This window comes from Podarcis pityusensis, assembly GCF_964106645.2.
Source record: "Podarcis pityusensis genome assembly, chromosome: 8".
Lineage (NCBI taxonomy): Eukaryota > Metazoa > Chordata > Lepidosauria > Squamata > Lacertidae > Podarcis > Podarcis pityusensis.
Window position 1 is genome coordinate 47,358,494 of NC_138033.1, and position 17,483 is coordinate 47,375,976.

Sequence of the window (17,483 nt, forward strand, 5' to 3'; positions counted from 1 at the left end):
AATGTAGGTATGTTTGAATCCAGTTACCAAAATATTTTTTAAACTTAAGTTATCACCTATTCAGCCTCATACAGTTTGTTCTTTTAAAATAAAATTAATATTGCTGGATCATTTTCTTCTGTTTAGGGGAATGACGACTGTTTTTGTTATGAAGGGGCAAACCTGAATTGGCAGTTGGCATTCAAATTCTTGTTCATCTGGAATGCCTCCAACTTTATAATACCCTCACTAATGGATGTGCTCCAGGGTTTTCCTCTCATGGGCCGAGATTGCTTGACTGATCATGTAATATTTGTAATAGAACATCATGTGTCTAGCCTAGTCTGGCCTTCTCCATAAGGCTATTTATTATCAGAGCATAGCTGGACTAAGCAATGTGTTCAGTGCATTATTCAGTTTAGATAGGAGTGCCTTCTCTAGTATGTTCAACCCTGAAAATGAGCCTCTTGGTTTGGTAGTACAAGGCTTAAGTCTAGGGTAAAACTTTACAGCACTGCTCAATGCTGATATATTTGAATACTTTCCCTAATGAAATCTGTGGATTTAATTGTGTATTGGGGAGATTGGTAATTAGATCCAAGACTACTTTAGTTAACAAATCATCCAGTGTAGCTTCATTCTGCACTTCAGAAGCTAATTCAGTCAAAAGAGAACAACAGTTGCAAGATATTTTGAAAACTGCTTGCACTTTAAATCCACAGAAATACTTTACTGTTGATTTTCATATTTTGAGATCATTTTCAAGCATCTGATATAGTTGATGAGAAGAACTATGTGTCTGTTCCTTCTAGGCATTAGTTGTCTGACAGTCAATCCACTTCCTTTCAAAAACTGAACCTATGGGAGTTCATATTAACAAAAACTAAAGAAAACTAGCATATTCCACAATATGGTATTTATATAGGGGACCATATTAATTGAATAAGAATACTTTTTCAATATTCTTTCTATCTCTTTGCTAATAGTATTAAATGTTTAATTGATTAAATGTTTCTCTGACTTAAAAAACTTAAAAACTTAAATCCGAATAATTACAATTACTGTGGTCAGCATCCTACAGTTTGTTCCGAAGGGGTGGTTCACACTTAAGTTTTCATCAGAGAGATTGCCCCTAGATTTGTAGTTTTAAAGTTTTAAGTGAGTGAACTTATTTTTTTATATAATGTTTATTAAAATTTTCAAAAATACAGAAAGTAAAAAGTTAAAATACATTCAGAACCTTATTTTCATATATCCACTTTCTGGGACTCCCCCCTTCCCCCACCCCTATCATATTCCTGTTTCATATTGTTGGCTCCACAAGCTCTCAATTCTGATTAAAAACTTAATTTATTTAGACCATTGTTCGAATTTAAAATTTCTACACTCCTCATCAATACCCTTAATAGAAAGCCAAAAATTTCTTTCCCAGGGCCCACCCCATTTTTATTCCACAATTTCCCTTTTTTTTAATAATAAAGACACCCCACATAGTAAAAATATCAGAAATAAGAAATAAAAGATATAATAGATGAAACAAAACCAGTTCAAAAAAAGAAATTGACAAGCCTTTGGATTTTAGTTCTCCCCCTCTGTCCCCGGTTTAATTTCCCCCTGACCACCAAACCATGTTATCCGCCTGGAATTCTTACAATCCATAAATCGCCTATTTTCCCCCAACTCCTTGCTGGTTTTTTTTTTTGTTTTTTCCCTTTCATAATTATTTTTTAAAACACTTAGCTTCAGATCTTTAATAAAGCTCCCCCCATTGTTCTTTCCAAATTGTAGTCCAGTTTCCTCTTGTTCCGCTGCTGAAACGTTCTAATTCAGAAGCTTAGTAAGTCTGCAGGGATTATTGTTATTCAGGAACAAAAACTTGCGTTCAGTCCCTTCCTTTCTTCAATAGAAAATTCTATTGTCTCCTTTAGCTGTACACCCTGTAGACAAAATATTATTTCCGTTTTGCAGCTTTCCCAAAAGATAACCAGTTCTATAAAATTCCAATGGTATTTTTCCACTTACGACCATCTTTGTAATGTCCCGAAACTCCTCTAGGGGGATTGTTGTAACTTTGTTTTCTCTAGTCCAAAAGTCCGATTGTTATCCATGTTTTCGCCATTTTGTATCCAAGTTTTAAAAAGTTGTAGCAAATTGTAACAAATTTAGCCAGCAAAGTTCTCATAATAAAATCCTCTCTGCTTTCCGACTTTGACAGCTACTTTGACAGCTGTCAAAATCTCCGACTCTTTTCACCAGGCTCTCTCTTCAATCACCCCGGTTCCCAGGGGGGGGGGTTACGTTTCTTCTCCCTCAATTCGTCCTCCAGCACAGTTCTTATAATTTCCCATCGTGGAATTCTTAGTTTTTATCAACAATACAAATCTTTTTGGACCTTGGTTTCCCCGTCCTTGTCTTAGAAGGTTTACAATAGGGGGGGGGACTGACTTCCTTTTTGGATCCCCCCCCCGCTCGTGTCCAAATCGAAAGGAAATTCTTTTTTTCCCTCCTTTTAAACCCAGTTTCCAAATTACTCACGGGTTGTTGTTAAAAAGTCCGAATTTTCAATGGAAGAAGTCAGCGCTCTCCGCCGGATGGCATGCGGCTGCGCTCGGCAGGGATAGCAGAGGACTCAAAGCACCACGCTTCTCCCCGGCACCCGATCCGTAGCCTTTAAAAAGGCTCCTTCACGAGTCGGGAGGGCGCTGACGGTGCCAGCCGAGTCTCCATGTCCACGGCCCTCGTGGCCGTGGTTTTTAAGGGTCCCCGCATCGCCGGTGCGGTAGGACCCAGCCCCTGCCGAGCAGGCTCCCTCCGGAGCTCGGAGGGAGTCCGCCATTCGGCGATGGCGCCAACCCGGAAGTGGGTTAAGTGAGTGAACTTAGACGAAAATTTAAAAAACATTTATTTATATTGCAGCAGTGCTGAATGTAGATACAGTAGGCTCCAAATCCAGATAATTTATAGAGAGGACAATCAAATTGCTGTAAAGGCTAACTCAGAAATTGCAGCCTTAACATGCTGGGAAGAGAATCAGTCAAGATAAGCAGAGATGGATACTGAAGAGAGACAGAGACAAAATAGCTGTGATAACAATATGAAGTTTGCCAAGATTTCTTTTGAATTCACATGGTGCATACCCTCTTAACATTTCTCCAGTGAAAATAGGAATGCTCCATTCCATAATGATAATTTTACTATTTATACCCCACACATCTTACTGGGTTGCCCCAGCCACTCCAGGCAGCTTTCAATATATATATAATTATAATAAAACATAAAACATTTTAAAAAATCTTCCCTGTACAGGATTGCCTTCCGATGGCTCAGGAGTCAAGCAACTCCATACCCTACAACATTTCTCCAATGAAAATAGGGGTGTCCTAAGGAAAAGTGGGACATTCTGGGATCAAATCAGAAACCGGGACAGCTTCTTTAAATCAGGGACGTCCCTGGAAAATAGGGACACTTGGAAGGTCTGCATGGTGCGTTTGCAGTTCTACCACCCCCAATCATTAAAAATATATTGAAGGAAACTACCTTGTGTGCAGATAGGATCAATATTAATCAAGCATGTCTGGAATCTTGGAAGTGAGAGTTCTGCTACTTCGGGATATTGGAGAAACTGAGGAGAAAGCCCTTAGAGGAGTAAAACCTTCAGCAAATACATGAACGCTTACAAGAAATCTTGTTGAATAGGTCACTCAGCTTAAAGCCCACAGACCCTGCTGGTATGATAGTGTATCTCTTCTTTCTCAGCAGCATTTATCTGCCGTTTGGGATTGACTCAATACCATAGACCCAAAGAGGATCCTTCTCCTCCGACATGGATAAGCTGAAGTCCCAGCTGAAACTTTGGGCCAGAGCATTCATGTGACTCTGCTCCTTTTCTACAGGCAAGGCAAAAGGCACAAAAAGAATATATTTTAGTCATTGGCTAGTAGTTGAGTTTTAGGAAGACCTAGCATTGGGAAATTCTGGAATTCTAGAAAGCATTTATCATGGAGGGGCTAATTCTTCCCAGGAGTTCTTCCCATTTCAGAGTGTGGGCCACACACTCCTTCTTTGAAGATGCAGGTTGACTTGGCTTTTACAGCTGGGTGTACTAAGCTTCCCCAAAACTGGATGCAGAGGTCATTCTGCTTGACCCTGAACCATGCCAGAGTTCTTTAAGATGTTACTTGTAGATGAAGAGGGGGACATAAATCAGCCACCACATTAACATTCAGGGTATTGTGCTCTCTGTACAGAACTGTTGTGCCTGGCCTTCTCTTCTGTAGAAATAATCATAGAATTGTAGAGTTGTAAGGGACCACAAGGGTCACCTAGTCCAACCTCCTGCAGTGCAGGAATCTTTTGCCCAACGTGGAGCTTGAACCCACAACCCTAAGATTAGGAGTCTCGTGCTCTACCGACTGAACCATCCCAATTTTCAAAGCGCAATCTAGCTAGGGACTTTGGGAAGATGGGAGTTATGGCTGTGGGATTGTGGAGGGTTTTATGAGATTGAAATCACTTATAAAATGGGACAAAGCATCACTTTCACTCATTCTAGTCCTTTCATCGGGCAGACAAGGATAGTTTCCAATCAGCCACATTGTCAAATGGCTGGGAGGGGAAGGTGACCTTGGACAATCTAGAACTGCAGGAGCCCATTCCTTTTATGTCCAAAAAACAAAACTCCTTATTGTTTTGTGCAAATCTGTTGTATCTAATCTTATTTATCCTGAAGGGACAGTTTTCTGCTTTTTTATAATCAGTAAGAATCCAAAAGCAACTCTTTTTAAAGCTGGTTGCAGTTTCTTCATGAAGACCCAAGCAAATATTCTGTGTTTTGGCTACATGTAGAGCTCCCTCTTCTTTATTTAAGCTTTCTGACACAGTTGCCATTACTGGTGCCAATGACTAGATTAAGAGGAGAGAGCTGGTAAAAAATATTTTCCTCATTTAAGACTTTACTTCATTTGTTCTCTGCTTCCCTAGCCACAGGGTGACACAGTATCTGGCTGCAAATCAGATTGCCCCAGGTTTTTCTTTCAGTGCTTTGATCTGAGGTTCTGGGACACATAAGCAGGTTACATAAAGATTTTCTGCAGTTAACTTCAGATTTCTGGAGGAACAGGATTGGCTGATTTCAGGTATGAGGGCCTGCAGGAACAGACTGCTAGTTCTGCTATTACTGTTTGGCTTCCAATTTTCAAATCAGTCTAAACCATTTTAAAACTGAGTCTTGGTAATTGGTCTTTTAAGAGCACATTTGATTATTTTAACATAAAAGGTGTGTTTCATATTCATCAATCCAAACATGAGGTGGTTTCTTTGTAAATTAACCAGCTATGAATTCTTAATTTTAACATAGTTCTCAGCATATTTCTGAACTTTCATGATGAACTATATATAGTTAAGCTGGGAAGAGTTGTCTATCTCTTGAAGGCAGATACGTCTTGATAACACCTCTGTGTGTGTGGAGAGAGAGGGAGAGAGAGCTTATCCTTTCTGTGCAGCCAGTTTATTTCTAAGTGTCTCTTGCCAGAAGGTGCAGACAGGTGTTTCTTAGCAGGATACTAGCATTTAATGTGAAATGCTGTGTTTGCTAAGTAGGAAGAAGCAGTGCTTCAAGAATGGGTCTGAGAAATGACCTGTCTCAAATCGGTTGCTTTTTCACTCCCAACACATATCTGCCAACCTCCCTTTCACAGTTTGATATTAAACTTTATAGGATCACAACAAATGTCTTAAAACAGGGGTAAGCAAACTTTTTCAGCAGGGGGCCAGTCCACTGTCCCTCAGCCCTTGTGGGGGGCCGGACTATATTTTGAAAAAAATATATGAATGAATTCCTATGCCCCACAAATAACCTAGAGATGCATTTTAAATAAAAGGACACATTCTATTCATGTAAAAACACACTGATTCCTGGACCGTCCACGGGCTGGATTTAGAAGGCGATTGGGCCGGATCTGGCCCTTGGGTCTTAGTTTGCCTACCTCTGTCTTAAAAACACCATGCAAATCTCTCTTGAATGAGGGGCCATGACTTTCACAAGGTGGAGAAAGGTCAAGTGCCTTGTTTTTAATCATTTTGATTTGCTTGAAGGTAAAAAAAATAAATGCAACAATAAGTGCTCCTTTAGTTTACTTTTACCCTAAGTCGGTAAAATTTTATTTTTTAATTTTCACAAGGAATGCACTTTTAAACTAGAAATATTAGCTTCTGTCATATTAGGAGCAAGTAGTTGCTCAGAAACTTGAGTATAAAAACACATCTTAGGTCATTTTGACTATATTTGTCCATAATAGCAAAGGGTTCATTTGTCTTCTGTAGCTTCTCTTTATACTTTCTCTTTTGAGATGGTTAATGTGACATGAGGCTTAATTTGCATGATAATGTGCATTATACCTCAGAGTACAATATAATTCTGACAAAGTTTCAAATTCACATAGTTTAAAAACTGGCAAGATTCTACATATCAGTGGAAAGAGGAGGAGATAAATCATATTTTTTTAAGATAGTGATTTATGTTGTGTGTGTATTTGGCAAAAAGGGGACTAGAAGGGATTCTTATCTGTCTTCTAAAGGCAGGTTATGTTGTTTGACATTGTGCTGCGTGATCTAACAATACAGCATCAATAGTTTTAGACACACACTGGCACACATACGGCTCCAGAGAGGCATAGCAGAGTTCATTGTCCAGTTAGCTTTATGAGACTTCGGTGGCTGCTTTAGGGATGGTTTCCTCATCTGCCTGAATTGCTGTGCAATTTAAGCTTAGTCATGTTCTTCACAATACACTGCACAAGGACCCTTGCTACATACATTATACCTGCTTTCTTCTTTGCACTAAATCCAGTAAAAGTAAATAGGTGGTTTGCCAGTGCCTACCTCTTTTTATCCTGTTAAAACTCTTTTCTCTTCTTCTCATAGAATCTCAGAATTGTAGAGTTGGAAGGGACCGCAAGGGTCATTTAGTCCAGCCTGCTGCAATGCAGGAATCTTTTGCCTAATGTGGGGCTCAAACCCATGACCCTGAGATCAAGAGTCTCATGCTTTACTGCGGTTTTTTCTTGACTGATCAGTTATATTGGCTCTTGAACAAAACACATTTGTTTTAATAGGGTAGATTTGGGGTGAGTTTGTTAGCTGTCAGTCTATGTTTCCACTGAGCAGTAGTTGCAGGGTTTTGCTTATGCTTATGATAAGAACAGGGACGCGGGTGGCGCTGTGGGTAAAAGCCTCAGCGCCTAGGACTTGCCGATCGAAAGGTTGGTGGTTCGAATCCCCGCGGCGGGGTGCGCTCCCGTCGCTCGGTCCCAGCGCCTGCCAACCTAGCAGTTCGAAAGCACCCCCGGGTGCAAGTAGATAAATAGGGACCGCTTACCAGTGGGAAGGTAAACGGCGTTCCGTGTGCTGCGCTGGCTCGCCAGATGCAGCTTGTCACGCTGGCCACGTGACCCGGAAGTGTCTGCAGACAGCGCTGGCTCCCGGCCTATACAGTGAGATGAGCGCACAACCCTAGAGTCTGGCAAGACTGGCCCGTACGGGCAGGGGTACCTTTACCTTTACCTATGGTAAGAACACTTGTGAGATTATCACGTGTCTCTTACCAGTTTCGTAGAATGATGACTAGTGTGAAAAATTTACCAAACTAATTATCGCATATTGTAAAGATTGGACCAGAAAGGACAGTCATTTCCTTTCTGGAGAAATGTTAAGTTTATTTATCAAGACAATGCAGCATTTCCTTGTGTCTGGAGAGGAATACTGGGCAGGGATAAATAGGTATGAGGGCTCTGAATTCATGCTTGCTGGTTGATTGCAACTGATTGTCGCTCTTGAGTGGCAGACCACCTAGTCTGAATTGGTGAACATGAATCACCCAACAAAAGTTCCAGGTAAGAAATAACCACTTGTGCATCTGTAAATATGAGTGTCAAATTATGGATTTCCCGTCTGTCAAAGCAGACTGAATCCTGTTTTTAATTGTGTTAAATAATACTTGTTTTGGCATGTGAATGTAATGGGGAATTTAAAATTGTTTGGGGTTTAATGTAAGTAACCAACCTACTTTGAATCTGCCTTGAACTTTTAAAGTAAATTGGATTGCTTTTATGATATTTGCTGGGATGCTAGCTGTTTTCTCTATTAATACACTTAACTTGCATTCTAGCTCCGCCATTCAGAGACAGGCATCGTGTGGTGGGTTGTGTGACAGTGTCTGTCAATAGTGAAGACAAATAGTACCAGAGACACTTAACCCATCCAATCTCACCCAGGGTATAGGTCGGTCTTGTTTTCAGACTTCTTCATAAGTCTTTCCTTTCTTTTTCTTTTTGTTTTGTTATAAATAGTGGATTGACTGAAGTTAAACTCTTAATAAAGTTTTTGATTTTACATCAATAAATGAAGCTGAAGAAAAGTAAGCAGCCAAAGTTGACACAGAAGGTGTCGGAAGCAGGTTTGCAGCCACTTTGTCCCGGTTCATACTTCTACCTTTGACAACACAAGGGCTCGTGTCCTTCTGTCTTTACTCCAAAACTGTCGCTCTGAATTCACTGGTCCTGCAAAATTAACCCACAGAAAGATTTGAGCAATATTGGAAGTGGAGACTACCAAGAATAGAAAATGCAAGGTTCATAAATGACACTTGTGTAGGGATAGGCTCTGGGGATTGAGTCTATCAAAATGCCAAGGGTTCACCCTGTGTTGTTGAATGCTTATTGTTTTCATTCTGTTTTCTGAACAGCAAATAGCATGGCAAGTGTGCCAGTTTCTGGAAAGCTGTGAGTTCTTTCACCAGCTGCTTGTGCATAATAGTGGTTCATATACAGATGGCATCCCAAGCCTTAGCTTTTGATCTCTCATGTTCTCCACTTTGGAAGGTGACTTTGCCTTGCAGGGTAGCTTGCCTGTTAGTTTTCTCATCACTTGAACTGATGTTTGGTCTTCTTGAAAAGCCTTGTAGCCCTGAAGGGCTTATGTTAAGAGAAATACCTTAGGGCAAGAAATGGCTTCCTTTAAGCTCTGCCTAAAGATAGCAAATCTCTCTGAAACTAGCAGTGAGCTGAAGGAGGACAGAGAATTTTAAAAGGGCTTAAAATCTTAGAGTCTTAGTCTCCCAAGGTTGTATAAAGCTATTGTAGCTTTAGCTAGTAACCCAAGCTGCCCATAACCTCTTTGATTCTCATCTCCTAAATCTTATTCTGAGGAGAGGAGAGGCTTTAAAAAACTGCCTCACTGCCATAAAAACAAAATGCTTATTTAGGTTAAAAGCTACTAGTACCTGGAAAGCAAAGGGTCTTTGCAAACTGACATGAGCTGTCACTTGTAGCACAGAGCAGGGGTGGCCATTACTTTGCAATGCACTGCACAGGCTTGCTTTGAGTCCTTTTGTTTCTAAGACAGAACTGAAGCAGATGCCAATAAGGGTGCAGGAGCTTGTTGTTCTTTCTTGAACTACATATTTTATTTCATCTTTGACTATTGATGGTATTGGAGCTCAAAGGGCTTTTAACTTCCAGTGTGATCTCTCCTGTTTGGATCTTGGATGAGCTAATTATAAAATGACTTGCACAGATAACTGTGTATTGTAGTTTTTGTTGCCATGCCTCTGGAGACTGTCATAAAACATTCTTGGCATGTGATTGTAATTCTAAAATGGCTTTAAAATGTAACTGAAACTGAACCTTGTTAGACTGTAATCTTGTATTTAACAAAATGCAGTAAAAATATCCAACCCTCCCCAAACATCGAGTTTGTGCTTATTGAGCTGTGTCTCTTGGGTCCTAGTGAGTAAATTCTATTCAAGAAGTAAGAGGAAAATGCTTAAAGTGGGAGGACTGTGTTTCTGGGTTAAGGCTGCAAAGTGGGAATATTAGGGGTTACTTTCTGGTGACCACCTTCCTAGAGAAAGCCAATTTCCTTATGTCTTGGACTTGGCTAACTCCTAATGGCTGGCACTCTTAGTGCCATGATTTGGGCTCAGTTGAAAGGACATTTTGTTAATAATAAAAAGGGTTTGAGACTGCTTTAGTATGGAGTGATCAGTCAAGGGATTGCCATTACTTTTTCAGATTGAATTTAACACTGCATCCAAATTATGTATACACTACCTGAAAAAATAGCATTTATCTCACTGATGTGTAATGCATCAATCATTTCCTGAGCCTTTTCAGCTACAAAAGTAAAGAGGTCCGCCTGCCTAACTTCAAATGCAATAGTAGGATGTTGGGCCTGGGTTATATTATTAATATTGGTATAAGGACATATAATTAGTTCTTTTTCATTGGTGTGACTAAACTTGCCTATTTTTTAAGCTTTAAAGCTTCAAGTTTATAACTTGGCACAGCTGTGATTAAGTAAACCAAACAATTATTTGGTTGCAGTCCACATGACTGATTCACAGGGGTAGCAAAAAAATAGGGTCCTGGTAGTCTGTGTTTTTCAAATTATCTGCAAAACTATACTAATTGGAGAATTTCCTTTTAAGGAAGTTACTATTTATTTAACACAGGTTTCAAGCTTTAACTTGGTGCTAATATTTTGCTTGATAAAATTAGCATACCTTGGCTTTCTTGGTAGGATTTTATTTTATGTGAATTCCCTCTTCAGGCTGCTAATCCTGCCTGGCATAACTACCCCAGTGTGGACTGATGTGAAAGTTCCAAACTCTTCCATGTTAGATAGGAACATGGTTACTTTTCTATCCACACTATTCACAGATCAGCATAATGGGCTGGTGCCAAACACACAGCTTAAGTGTGTAAACTCTCTGCACCTTAAATCAAAGATGAGGCAGCCTCCGTACTAACGCCTGACCCTTGTATGATCATCTTTGTTTGGGGAAGAATCCAGAGATGGTCATATTCTGCATGGAGTTTCCTTTCGGGGTGGGGTGCTACTAGAGAGGGGGAAAGGATTGTCTGCAGCAATGCAAATTTAGAGCATTCTTCCTGCATGTTTTACAGTGCATGCAGTATGCTAGCCGCATTTTTGCATTTCTAGGTGGGTGACTATTTAAAAGCAAATGGAAGTTAGTGCTATTTTAACAAAAGCTAGCTAAAAAAATAATGTCCCATAGCAAACTTTTCAACTCAAAGTGGCTGCAAATCAGCAATTATATATAGTCACTGAAATTAGCAAACTTTACATCTTTCTAAGGAAAGCATTGCATTAATGCATGATACAAAAAGGACTTGGAAAATGTTTTGGTTTTTTTAAAAAAAATTTAAAATGCAGTTCTGAGTGACTGAAACTTCCAATTTCAGCCACTGCATTTGCCAAGGAACAAGCTGGAAAATGGAACTGGTATCTGTCAGTGGCTCCAGATTATTCCAGAGACTGGCTGGAGATGGGATGGGGGTAGTTCTAAGGGAAGAGTGCACTGTTACCTGACTGATAGGTTCACATTTGAAACCTTCATAACTAAAACTAAACAGAAGATTGATCTGTTTTGCTTTTAGTCTATATTTCTTGGGCTTCTTAATGCAATACTAACATTTTCACTAGGTCAGTATGTCAGTTTATGTTTTTTCTGTACCTTAAGTATATTATTGCATATTGAATGCATTTAAAAGAAAAGGAACCTGCAACAATCTTAATTCCTTTTTCTGACCCTTTCAGTTTATACACAGAAATTCTGTTCATTGAGTCATCAGAATCCACCTTCCTTTTTATAGTTAACATAAGTTTTACCAATCTTGTTTGCTCCCTTCAGCAGGTAGTGCTATCAATTTAATACAGCTATTTTTTAAGCTAATTATTCTGGAATAGGGAGATGTCTTAAGCTGGTGGGTAATTTTTTTATTTCGTAGCATTCTCAGATATATGCAGGGAGTTGCAGCCAACAATCTCCTTAGCTCAGAGCAATCACTTTGACTTCAGGACACTGTTGAGGAGTGAAGGCTTTGTGGGCAGTTAAATATATTTTATCTATGCATTCTTCTTGCCTAACCTGCTTTTAAGAAGCCCTAGTCGCAAACAGATATCTAATTCTTAGGCCTGGTAGTTATTTAGCCATCAACCCTAATAATGTTCCTTTTGCTGAGACATGGGCTGCTACTTATGCCATCAGTAATGCTGGGTGGCTTTAATTCGTTTTATATTTTTATGGACTTGAAGTAACACATAAGGAGGTGACTTGATCATGCCTCTTCCATTTTCTTACCAGCATGCTCTGATTTCAAATCTCAGCTGAATAATTTTTTTTAAGCCATAAATGGTGATTGGTACCAGTTCCATTTTGTTGCGGTTAAGTTATTTTTGTCTTTCATTTCTCATTTAATAGTTAATATCTGGAATAATGAGCAGCTCTCTTCTCATTTATTTTCTCATATTTTTATTCCAGGATTTGCCTCTGAAGCAGGGAGTGTCTGCATTAAAAATGACCTGTAGTTCTCTGCTTCATAGGTTAGAAACTTATTTTAATACTTTGTGGCTAAGCACAGTCCCACCTTTTTCAAAAATTTCAGATGCTGGTTGATTGGCATGAAATGTGGCCTAAAAGCACTGACACATGTCTTGCATTGGGGTTCCTATCATTTTAGATAAAATGGCTTAAACTCATAGTCCAGCTGAGGCAATAAAAGCGCCCTTGTTTGCTTACAGCCTTTTTATGACTTAAAGAAAATTTAAAGAAAAAAGTCTGATTGCCACATGCACAAAAATGGAAGTATCATTTGGACACTTTTCAGAATACTTCTGTGTTGCTTAAGGCTTATATCACTTGAAGTGTTTAAATTCAAAAACAAGCCAAATTCCAAAACATTCATTTGGGGGAAAAATCAGTTCACTAATCACATTACTTCAAAGGGACTGCTATAGCCAGCACAGTTGGGATCATGTACCCTGTATTTACTTCTGAATTGTACACCGCAGATGCTTCTTCAGCTCCCTCCTCTTCCTCCATGGGCGGTGCTTGCAGCTCCTTTACCACCTCTTCCAGTCCCACCATTTACTCTACCTCAGTCACTGACAGCAAAGCTATGCAAGTGGAGAGCTGCTCCTCAGCCATGGGGGTAAGTAACCGAGGGGTAAGTGACAAGCAGTTAACCAATAACACAGCCCAGCAGCAGCAACAACAGTCCACACCGAAGAGGCACACAGTCCTGTACATCACACCACCACCGGAGGACTTGCTGGACAACAGCCGGATGTCCTGCCAGGATGAGGGGTGCGGATTGGAATCTGAGCAGAGCTGCAGTATGTGGATGGAGGATTCCCCCTCCAACTTCAGTAACATGAGCACCAGTTCCTACAATGATAACACTGAGGTGCCACGTAAATCACGTAAACGAAATCCAAAGCAGAGACCGGGGATCAAACGGCGAGATTGTGAAGAGTCAACCATGGATATCTTTGATGCTGACAGTGCCAAAGCGCCTCATTATGTCCTTTCTCAGCTCAGCACGGACAGCAAAAGCAACTCGAAAGCAGGAAATGGGTTGGTATCTGCCTTTAAGTTCTATCAACATATGTTTAAAAAACAAGCTAAAAGCATTACCTTAACTTTTCCCTAGTGTTCAGCTCAGGTTCACACTGAGAAATACAGGAGAGGTGATAATCTGGAACTAAGTTCAATGGTTTCTTATGCTAAAATTCAAGGTTTACATATGAATATATATTCTAGTCTGATTTAGCAACTATTGAACTAATGTGTCCTGGAATTGTTGTCTAGCTCTTCCCTGTGGAAACTGATTAGTGAATAGGAAGCTTTTCAATAAAAGCATGTTAAAAATGTAATCCCTGAAGCTGAGATCGGCTCCTCCATGTCTTCCTCAACAGTACCATACAAAGCTATTTATAAGGGATCTGCACTTCGCCTACTTCTGTTTCACTCTCTCCATCAATTAAAGACAGCTGATTTTGATCTTATTATATTAACACTTACTAAAATGTTAAAATATGCTGAACCAAATTTCTGTTCCATGTCACTTCAGTTATGTATTTGATTTTTCAGAAATAAATCTCTAATCCTGTTTTGCTGTGTGCTTCTCGGTTGTGTGTGTGTGTGTGTGTGTGTGTTGCTGTTGTTGTCTGTAGTCATGCCTGGGTGGTGGTTTCTCATCTTTTCCACTTCACACTTTTCACTTAACTGCATCTCAATTTAGAAATAGTGGCTTGGATCCAAAGGTCCTGCTGCATGAGCAGAATACAGTTCCACTCATAAGGTTGTATGTGTCACTGTTTCTCTCCATCTGCAACGTGAGTGTCAGTTTAAAACAGGCTACAGAAGGATAGGGTACCTTCAGAGTAGAGAGGTGAGTGCAGTTGCCTGAGTAATATCTCTCTCTCTCTCTCTCTCTCTCTCTCTCTCTCTCTCTCTCACACACACACACACACACACACACACACTGCTCATACAGGGGAATATTGGGATCCAAGTGATTGCCCACTGGTTTCCAGTAATGTTTATTTTTGTAGCTCATAATAAAACAGTGGGCTTATTTTATTTTCTGTATGTGTTTGTGGTATGTTCACAAAGCTATCCTTAGGTTGGTGAATATTGTGCAGATAGGAAACACCTTCCCATCTGCAGGAAAATCACCTTCAATTTGTGTACACTTTGTTGTTCCAGTTCCATACTTAAAATATAACTTTGTAAAGGTAGATTATAATAAACTCTACAGAGTATATTTTATGTTGCCACTGCAGCATTGTTATAATTTGGTATCCTTTGCAACAAAGCAGAGAGTTTTCCTCGGACAAAGGTGATTAAAAACTCAGACATAAAGTAAGATGTTTTATGCTTGTCTTGCAAATTTCAAAATTGGCAAGCATGGCCAGAATTTATTCAAACTAAAATAGATACAGGGAAGGTTTTCTTAAAGTGGTGAGTTCTTCAAAGAAGTAAGTTCGGTTTCTTGAGATTAACAGTGTAATCCTGTGTGTGTCTACTTGGAAGTAAGCCCTATTGGGTTTGTTTTTGGCTTACTGATTGTGGCTTGTTGGAGTGAAACAAACCATGCTCCCTGCTTTGGAAGCAGTGCAAAGTGAGGAGGAATTGGTGTTTGTTTCCTTGGCCCATAAGCAGAGAGAAGCTAAACAGGCCTTTTTAGGTGTGATCATGGTCAACCATTAACCATGGTTTACTCTGTTGCACAAGCAGGGCTGGTGACTTGCTCAAGGACTACTCATTGAGCTCCATGGCTAAGCAGAGGTTTAAACCTAGACAGGTTTGAACCTCAATATAGTTTTCTTTCAACAAGGTGGTACATGGAAGAGTAGTGCAGCTAGCCAGTAGCATTTATAGTAATAATGATAATATAACAGAAATTATTGTTGTTATTAATTTATTATTATTCAAGACACATATCTGGAGTCATCCTGAATGGCTCAGTGCAAATGTTGCCATCACAAAAGGCAAAGTACTACGATGAAAACAATTGTGTTTGACTACTAGAGGCATGGTTCTGGTTTTCATAAAATACCTGTCTAACCTACTGGACTTTATATTAACCAGTAGCACCTAAGTAAAGTGTGTATTCACATTTTAGATCCCTGGACATTGATGAGAAACGGGAAGAGAAGGAGTATTTAGCAGAGTGACACTGTGATGACCCCTTCAGCATATAGAATTTTGGAGAATTCATAGAAGGCTCTTAAAATGCCACTGTCAGTTTCTCAAGGATGAGAAGGAGAAGTTCTAGTTGTGCAGTTGATTTATGAATACTGCTTATGAACGAGCAGATTTAGGTAGAAATTGTGAACACAGATTCTTGTTTACTGTGTTATAGGCCTGCCGTCATGAACTTGAAACTCTCATGAGATTTAAAATATTTATTTTATCCAGACCTGTCCTCAAATGCAAAAACCGATTAAACATCTTTTTAAAAATAGGTTTTCGTACAGCTGCTACTTTTGCTAGACCAGGGGTAGTCAACCTTTTTATACCTACCGCTCACTAATGCATCTTTCTTGATGGTAAAATTTCCTTACTGCCCACCAGTGCTCGATGGAAGGAGGATTCAGCTTGTGCCATAGAACCCCCTACCGCTCACCTATAATCCTGAAATGCCCACTAGTGGGCGGTAGGGACCAGGTTGACAACCCCTGAGCTAGACCATAGCTAAACATAGAATATATCTTACCTGCCAAGTGCCACTGAGAGAGTTTTTTCATGCTTAGATTCTATTTCATTTGTACATAAAGTTTGTTACGTAGCAGTCTTCCACACTGTGCATGAAGCCTGGAGAGAAGTCCCAAAATAGGGTTGCCAGGATACCCCGAAAGTTGTTGAGTTGTGGGTTTTTTTGGACAAACCCCAAAGTTGTTGAGCTTTTCTTTTTCACGAAAACACAAAAGAACCCACGATTTTTTGATTGAGGTAGAACACTTGTCAGCATTAAACACATTTTTTCCAGGGCCTTTTGGTAGCAGGAGCACAGTGGTGGATGCAGGTTTTATGCATTCCAGACTAGTACAGCAGACATTTCAAGCAGTATTTTCTATGAAGCTTTACTAACAAAGCTTAAAGTACTAAAGTACTAAGTACTAAAAGATCCGTAGTGCTGGAAATAGCCATGAAACTCCTGTGTTGATTATGGCTGTTCTTGAATGATTTTCCAGGCCTTTGTGGGCTGAGATACTGAGGTCCTGATGTAGACCTGTTCTACTTTTCACAATGCTGTATTGTGAGAACTGGCTTAGGGCTGCCCATGCCCCTGGTTTGATGTTATAGTGCACATGCTGGTGTTCAAGAAAGAAGACAAGTACTTTTTAGTTCACAGAGGACAAACTTAAAATATATGTAGGCACTCAGATCTGCAGAGCACACAATTCATTCCCATTCTCCCTATGAGCCAGTGAGGACTTGTACAAACAGAAGCCCACACCAGGGATAGGGCATGTTGAAACAGCATTCCTAAAAATCTTGAAGCTAGGGATGTCCGAAAGACAGTGCCCTTTGGGGGCCTTCTTCAAATTGGTTTCATTTATGGAACTGACCATTCAATGCAGTTTCTAAACAATGTTGCTGGTTAGAGGCTGAGCCGTGTTGCATGTATTACTTCATTAGAGCAGACTCAGCAGCTTAAAGAGATGGTTCTAAAAGAAATAAATCAGACTGATCCGTCACTATATAGTGTCTGTAAACTTGAACTTCCAAGGTCAGGAGCAAAGCAAGCCTTTCCTTTTACCACTGAAATATTTCTCTTCACCTTGGATGCTACACAGAATGTACATTAGCAACAGCTAGATGCTGTTCTGTCTAATCTACTTCTGGAAAGGGCAGAGGCCCCTTTATTTGTGTTGCAAAATAGAAAAATGTTTAATCAGGTCAGCCCATGAGTGGCTCCTCCTTCTAAATCTGCATCACAGTAATAAAACATTTAATGTTTTCAGCCTGGTGAAGATTGATGTGCAGTGTTTTATTATTTAAATAATTGCATTTATGCTACAGGAAAAAATGTAGGCACAATCAATCATAGTTTAAGTGCCATTGATTTCACTGGGAGAGTTACTTATGCTCTCTCTTTAATTTGGTGGAAAGTTTCAAGTGCTGCTGGATTGGG

The 17,483-nt window shown here is 39.8% G+C and overlaps 1 protein-coding gene across 10 annotated transcripts in view; it reads left to right on the forward strand.

Annotated features, from left to right (window-relative positions):
- NFAT5 (nuclear factor of activated T cells 5) overlaps nucleotides 1-17,483 on the forward strand; it is a 76,319-nt gene that overhangs the window by 29,961 nt on the left and 28,875 nt on the right. For 2 of the 10 annotated variants that reach the window (XM_081015329.1, XM_081015331.1), the window contains exon 3: nucleotides 12,850-13,414. In XM_081015329.1, coding sequence (XP_080871455.1) covers nucleotides 12,850-13,414 — 565 coding nt within the window. The other 8 variants (XM_081015333.1, XM_081015336.1, XM_081015332.1 and 5 more) reach the window with 8 other exon arrangements.